Genomic DNA, 7,574 nt, shown 5'->3' with positions numbered 1-7,574 from the left:
CTTGATATGCATATTAAGTATATAAAATGAAAGTGCCAACAAGTATCAACCTTAAGGGTCAAATGGTGGCAATTAAAGGAAAAGAAGCGAGAGACTTTTAAAAGAACTCTTTTAAAGGAAGGGGTCTGGGAGCTATAGGGAAATGCTAACTTATGTGGACGGAAATGACTAAGAAGGTCCAAAAGGCTGCTAAAACAATTTTGGGTGAATCGAAAGATCATGGTTGGTGAGATAAGGAGACATGATGGTGGAATGAGAATGTGGAAGAGAAAATCAAGCATAAGCAAGATTGTTTTAAAACAATACATTTGTGTAATAAAAAGACTAGGAAAGCAATGGGTGAAACTCGTTCTAAAGCTTTTGAGGAGTTCTATAAGAATTTAGGGACTAAGGCTGGGAGACGTAAGATTTACAATATCACAAAGAATAAAGAAAGAAAAACAAGATATTTGGACCAAAGAAGATGTATAAAGGACGAAGAAGGTAGAGTTTTGGTTATTGATGGTAATATTAAGGATCGATAGGAAGCCTACTTTTATAAGCTATTTAAGGATAGGGGTGAAGGATTGACTTATGAGTTTGAAGATTTGACAATTGGAGAAGAGGAACATAATTTAGCTTTTTATCAAAGAATTCAAGTTGGTGAAGTTAAGGAAGCTCTCAAGAAAATAGAAACCAATAAAGCAGTTGGACCTGATGGTATTCCTATTAAAATTTGAAAATGTCTGGGTGAATGTGGTATGTTGTGGCTTACTAAGTTATTCAATGAGACATTGCGTTCCAAGAAAATGCCTGATGATTGGAGAAAAAGTACTTTAGTACCTATTTATAATAATAAAAGGGATATCCAGGACTGTACTAGCTATAGAGGGATTAAGCTCATGAGCCATATCATGAAATTGTGGGAGAAGGTGATAGAATATAGGTTGAGATTGGAGACATGTATTTCTAAAAACCAATTTGGGTTCATACTAGGAAGATCGACAACAGAAGTGATTTATTTATTGAGGGAGTTAATGGAAAAGTACCGAACCCACAGAAGAGACTTGCATATGATTTTTATTGATTTGAAAAAAGCTTACAACCGTGTGCCTAAAGAAGTGCTTTGAAGAAGAAAGGTGTGTGTGTTGATTATATCAAAATCATCCAAGACATGTATGAGGGGGTCACAACTAGTGTTAGAACGTGAGTGGTAAGACAAAGCACTTTCCTATAAGGATTGTCCTGCATTTGAGCCCTTATATGTTTAACTTAGTTTTTGATGTTCTAATTGAGCATATCAAAGAAGAAATCCTAAGTGCATGCTTTTTGCTGATGATATAGTTTTATTGGTCGAGTCAAAAGAAGAGATTACTGCTAAACTTAGAACATGGAGAACGACCTTGGAATCAAGGGGTTTCCATTCAAGTAAAAGCAAGACAAAATATATGCATTACATTTTTTATAAGAGACAAGTTAGAACATATTGGGAGGTCAAATTGGGAGATCAAGTCATTCCACAAATAGAAAAGTGTAAATATTTGGAATCAATTATACAAAAAAATGGGTGGTTTAAATAGACAAAAGCGACAGGAGTTATCTGTGTGATTGGAAAGTACCTAATAAGGTCAAAGGAAAGTTTTACCACACTGCTATAAGATCAACAATGCTATATGGTAATGGGTGTTAGGCTTTAAAGGGACAATATGAATATAAAGTGGCAATTGCTGAGATGAGAATACTGAAATGGATGTATGGTCATACAAGAAAAGACAAGATCCGTAATGAACATATATGAGGAAAAGTTGGAGTGGCTGCTGTTGATGAGAAAATGGTAGAAAACCGATTGAGATAGTTTGGTCATGTGCAAAGAAGGCTTTGAGATGCACCAGTGAAAAAAGTTGATCAAACAGTATGAAGTCCTCTAAAGATGAGTAAAACAACACTTAATAAAGTCATTGAACGAGATCTTTCAATTAACAATATATTCAAAGATTTGGCTACAGATATGGCTTAATGACATCATACGATTTATATAAATAACCTCACCTAGTAGGATAAGATTTTGTTGTTAATTATGCACTCTTCAACACTAATTAGTATGAGACGCTCTTCGAGCAAAATTTAATTATTAACCCAATTTTAAATCTGTTTCCCATAGGGGTTTTTTTTATATTTGGGGGAGGGGGGTCTAAAAGATGAATGCTTGACCAGTCGTAGTGGATCGGAAGAGAATCCGTGAAATTGATCATGTTGTGTCAAAATAACAAAGAGGGGGTAGCGTGAAGGAGAATAGGAAGAGACACTTTTTAGATTGAACAAACATTACTTAGGGGGTGTTTGGGTGATAACCCAAACCATGGTTTGGAAAAAAATCACCCAAACACCCTTAGGATGTGTTTTGTATGAGGGATTTGGGAGGGAGGAAAGGGAAGGGGAGGGATTTTAATCATTTTTCCTTATTTGGCAACATACAAATTTTAGGAGGAGAGGGAAAAATTTTTAAAATTTCCCCTCCCCTCCCCTCCTCAACCTCCCCTCCAAAATTGGGAGGATTTCGAGGGAAATGGTAATATTTTATCATATTATGATCATTATGTCCATATTTTGTCATGCTGTGACCATTATGTTTATATTTTGTCATGTTATGACCATTATGCCCACACCTTGAATAAAATAAAAGCAAAACTATCCATATTAAAATATTTTCCCTCCCCTCCCCTCTTTTTTTATAAATCCAAACAAGATAATATTAAAATCCTTCCACTCCCCTCCCCTCTTTTTTTATAAATCCAAACAAGATAATATTAAAATCCTTCCACTCCCCTCCCCTCCCTTTCTCTCCATTAAAATCCCTCCCCTCTCCTTCCTCTCATTGAGCCAAACATACCCTTAAAAAAACCAAAACCATGGTTGAGTCAAAACCATGATTTTGGCTCCAAAACTATAGTTTTGGAAAAAGCAAAAAATTTTTGCTTTTGGAAAAAAAAAAAAGAGTGTAAAAGCCTATAAGATATGTATCTTGTTATTTTTTTTATAAACATATTTTTTATAAATATATTTAATTTTATATCTTATAAATATATATACATATTAATTAATTATTAATTATATTATCTTATGTATTATTAATTATGTTAATAAAAAAATATATTATTAACAATTTTATTCCTTCAAATTAAAATATATTTTTCTGTAATTATATTAACTTATGCCTTTTTTAATAATTTATACATGTAAAAAGTGCTTCTGGTAACAACTATCCAAGCACTCTCACTTCTCAGAAAAACTTTTTCACAAAATCTATTCTTCAAAAATCCATTCTCCCCAAATCTATTCTCCAGAACTATTCTCCAAACCATAGTTTGGTTATATCCAAACACCCCCTTAATATAATTTAAAATTAGGGAAATAAGTTGGAGAGAAAATTAATGCCATGTAGGATTGAAATGGATATGAAATGTAGCATTTTAACTGGTTAATGTATAAATAACGTGGTATTTTATTGCTTCAGAAATATGTGAAGTTAAAAAATTAACCATGTCAAAGTTCAATTCAAAGGTGGTCAAAATTCTGCATAGAAATCCAAAGTGACCAGTCGTATATGGCCCAAAAAACAAGGAGTCACTTTCCTTCATTCAATTGATGAAACTCACCCCCCACGATACAACCTTCAGTTTGAACAAGACACTACCTACATGCTGTACCCTCCTCTCTAATCAACTCAACAAAAAGGAACAACAGAAGCCGGCAAAACTACAAAAATTATACTACCTAGGTTGCTTAACTGCAGGCAAACCTGCTTGCTAGGAGTCAATGGTAATTGATTTTTAAATGATGGAAACCATAAAGAAAAATAAATGCTATGCAATGCTATTTACCCCCCTTGGCTTCTGACTAGTAGTTATCAGGGGAGAGACACTGCATACCAAAACATAAATATAGGGGAGAAAACAACTAAAAAGCTACTCTCTCTCTCTCTCTCTCTCTCTCTCACAGAGTATCTATTCCACAAAATTGAAGGCCGAGAGCCTCACAGTACAACAGCAACCTTCTCTGGCGAAACCAGTGAGGAGGGATGAGCAATCAGGGGCTCGTAATGGTCAGCCCCAGCACCGCACCAACCTGTGTGGAAAATTGCATACAGAATCAATTTGAAAAGTACATTACAGACACAAGGTATGAGCAATCAGGGGCTCGTAATGCTCAGCCCCAGCACCGCACCAACCTGTGTGGAAAATTTCATAGAGAATCAATTTGAAAAGGACATTACAGACACAAGGTATCTATATCTAGTCTACCACTCTACCTTTTGACTTAACCAGAAGGCTTAAGAGGCAAAGAAAATATTTTGATTCTATCTTTGTCTCAGAGTATAAAATAAGTGGCAAGAAATGAAAAAACCTTACCAACAAGTTAGATCGATGATCTAGTTCTTCTTAATTTGGTTCTTCAGATAAAATCATTTGATAGTCTTTTTTTTCCTTCGTGGTAACCCTTAATTAGTCTTTAAAAGATCACTTTTCTACCATTTAGATCTTCTAGAGTCTCTCAATTTAGTCTACAGCATTTTGGTCCAGTAAAGGATTTTCTCTCCTTAATTTGGTTGTCGAGATAAAACCCTTTAATAGGGTCTTCCTTTTTTTTTTTTTCTTGCCATCTTTTTGTGACCTATAATTTAGTCTTTAAAAGACCATTTTTCAACCGAGTTTGATCTTCTAAAAGCCTCTCGACTTACCCTCCAACTAAGCCTACCACTTAAAAGTACGCAAAAATAGCCAATTGCAGGATGTCTGCTTCTTTACCTGTTCCTTTCATGAAGAGAAAAATGGGAGGTTCCAGAATCTGGCTCCTTGGACGATGCGGAAGGAAGAAAACACAGTTTTCTTCGTCAACCATAGCATCAGAACCATGTGCTTGGACCTGGAAACAATTAAAACAACTTAGACGCAACCTTAATGAAGGATGACAAATTCCACGTGCATGCAAAAAGTCAATTGTCAGATGAAATAACAAACTGAATTCCACAATTTTCCTCTAAATTCTGTTAGATTTTATGGATAATCTGCTTCCTATTTTCAATAAATATATAACTCGTGAAATAAAAAAGCAACTCTAAACTTCAATTAATTTTTTTGTTTACAAAAATATCCTTCACTTCAATTTTTTTGTTTTGAAAAATTGAAACCGACTAAGGATAATTTTATGTTTTCAGAAGGTGAGTATATATTTTGAAAAAGAGATAAATATGTAATTTCAGCAAGATTTGGGAGAATTTACTTTAATTTACTCAAAAGTTTAAGATTTTTTTATCACTAAACTCTAATGGGATAGATAATAACTACTTCTCTGGTTCTTAATATAAGACCTATTTAACTAATTTGATTAGATTAAGGAAATTAGGTAAGTTAGTTAATTATAAGAAAAGTGACACATTTTTTCTAAAACACCATAATCATCTTTCTTAATACCCACTTTCCTCTTTCATTTGATTATGGTTGAGGGAGTATCAATAGAGATAATTTAGAAAAAATTAATAAATAAGAAAAATGGGTCCTATATTTAGGACCAAAACCAATTCAACAATTAGGTTTTATATTAACGACCGGAGGAGTAGAACAAAATCTCCACATCTATGTCAGAATCTAAGCTTACCGTAAGGAAAAAGTAACTCCAGCCCTAACGACCAAAGCATCCGAGACTACTTACCACATATATTTCTCTCTTGAACTCTGTTGCTAGGCACTCTATCGCTATGTCATCACCAAAAGCTGCAGCATGACCCTCTCGATTCTCATCTACAGATAACAAGCCCTCCTCAGTATATTGCAAAGTGATGATATCATACTCATCATCAGGAGATCCAGAAATCAACATGTATTTGGCCCAACTGGGACCATCGTTCACTGGAATACATCTCTCTTTGTAAATAGACTCTGCCGCCATTTCTCTTCAATCAGAAAAGTAGATAGTAAAGAAAACAAGTAATGGTAAAGGTAAACAACATTCTGGACTCATATGGTCCATCCCAAACTTCAACCAGAATATGCTAAACAAATATTTTAAAAGCATCACATAAAAGCATCAAAAAATGCACTCTTTCTCTGCTAGGACCTGATAGAAAGATTAACACGTCCTACAAAATAAATAAATAAATAAAGTATAAATCCTGATGCCTAATGTCCCTACAGCTTTACCAAAACACACTCAATGGTGTGCGAAGTTCATGCAGCTATGGTGTGCCATATTATCAACGAGATGATGAAGAGAATAAAAGAATGTCTAGAACAGGAGATATAGGTTTCTGAAAATATTAGAATAGCCAAAGAGCACCTAGAGAAATTTGGAAAGCTAATTGATAAAGTCTATCAGGTGCACATAAAATCTGACGGTATTGAGATTCCGCAATAGCTAGTTCAGAAGCCAATAACACACGCTATCGTGATAACAGTCCTAATTCCTAAACGTGTTTTTAGGTAGAAAAATGGGTTGCAAAATGCGTTCAATAGACTAACGTAACCTTGCTGAGCAAAAGAAGAAAATGGAAAAAATAAGGAAACAGCTCTAAAAATGAGCCCTAGCAAACAATACCTCTGCATCCCAAGCTGAACGAGCTCATCGATGGCCGAATCAAGGGCTACACGATCTCCCTTATTGGCCAACAACTTCACCTCCTGGACAACATGTACACCCCACCCATTCCTCAGATCCGGCGAGTACATGTGCCGAATCGCATCGTCAATGCTTTCTCTCTCCTGAAAAGTCGCAGATCCAAGATCGTCCGAGAACCTGCTCACCGTGCGCTTCCTCAGATCCCGCGCGTCGATTTCACCGCACATCGCCTTCTGAGAAGCCGTGAAGAGGCAGTTGCCGTCTGCCGAGACCTCACCGCCGTGAGAAAGGCGGAAAACGACGGATCTGAGCGTAGAGGAATGCTCATCCTCAGGTGGCTTCCAAAGCACGCCCTTGGACTGCAGCCTCTGTAAGTGCCGCCTCTGTTGCTCTTCTAAACCAAGAACATCTTCCCAACCATCGCTCACGGCGGCGACACTCGCCTGGTTAACGAGATCTACAGCTTTGATGGCTTCAAGAGGCGCAGATTTCGGATCCCTCCAAGGAACAATCGGCGACGAACCCTGAAAGGACTCGGCAACAGTCGTTGAATCACACAGCAGCTTTCCCATTTGAATGGAAATTTACTATTTTCTTTTGCCTTCTTTTCTTTTTTGCCTATTTTCCTCTTCAATGGCAGAGGAGAAGTTGCAGAACGAGAAGAAACAGAGTAGGGCTAACGGATAGCTGGACGGAGCAGAAGAATTAAGACACGTGGATGAATCTGACTTTTCTGATCGCGAGAGAGGGCAAGAGGGGTTGGTGGAACATAACGCGCAGCGCAGAGCCAGACAAATAATCACATCAATAACAAATGCTATTTTCCCTTTTTTCAATTTATTATTATTATATTATATACTATTCCGACTTATATTATAAGAGCTTTTTAACTAAATTACACGGTTTAAAAAAATAATTAAAATTAGTTAAAAGTAATTAATATGTAATAAATATAATTTTTTTAAATATACCCTTATATAATA

The 7,574-nt window shown here is 35.8% G+C and overlaps 1 protein-coding gene across 2 annotated transcripts; it reads right to left on the bottom strand.

Annotated features, from left to right (window-relative positions):
• Positions 1 to 3,582: 3,582 nt before the first annotated feature.
• On the bottom strand, positions 3,583 to 7,327 carry LOC114754057 (uncharacterized). 2 transcript variants are annotated; one of them, XM_028942792.1, is made up of 4 exons: positions 6,571 to 7,326; positions 5,689 to 5,929; positions 4,785 to 4,902; positions 3,583 to 4,104 (listed from the first exon to the last, which is right to left on the bottom strand). In XM_028942792.1, exons 1-4 carry the CDS (start codon positions 7,161 to 7,163, stop codon positions 4,013 to 4,015), a joined length of 1,044 nt encoding a protein of 347 aa, XP_028798625.1. In that variant the 5' UTR covers positions 7,164 to 7,326; the 3' UTR covers positions 3,583 to 4,012. The 2 variants fall into 2 exon arrangements, with proteins under 2 accessions (XP_028798625.1, XP_028798626.1); XM_028942793.1 differs by lacking the exon at positions 3,583 to 4,104 and adding an exon at positions 4,111 to 4,207 and having other exon boundaries at positions 6,571 to 7,327.
• Positions 7,328 to 7,574: the final 247 nt, after the last annotated feature.

The sequence above is a fragment of the Neltuma alba genome, unplaced genomic scaffold, assembly GCF_004799145.2.
Source record: "Neltuma alba isolate B1F8T4 unplaced genomic scaffold, ASM479914v2 tig00010056_pilon, whole genome shotgun sequence".
In the NCBI taxonomy this organism is placed as follows: Eukaryota; Viridiplantae; Streptophyta; class Magnoliopsida; order Fabales; family Fabaceae; genus Neltuma; species Neltuma alba.
Note: the sequence above shows the minus strand (reverse complement) of the source record. Positions and strands in the feature narration are given on the sequence as shown.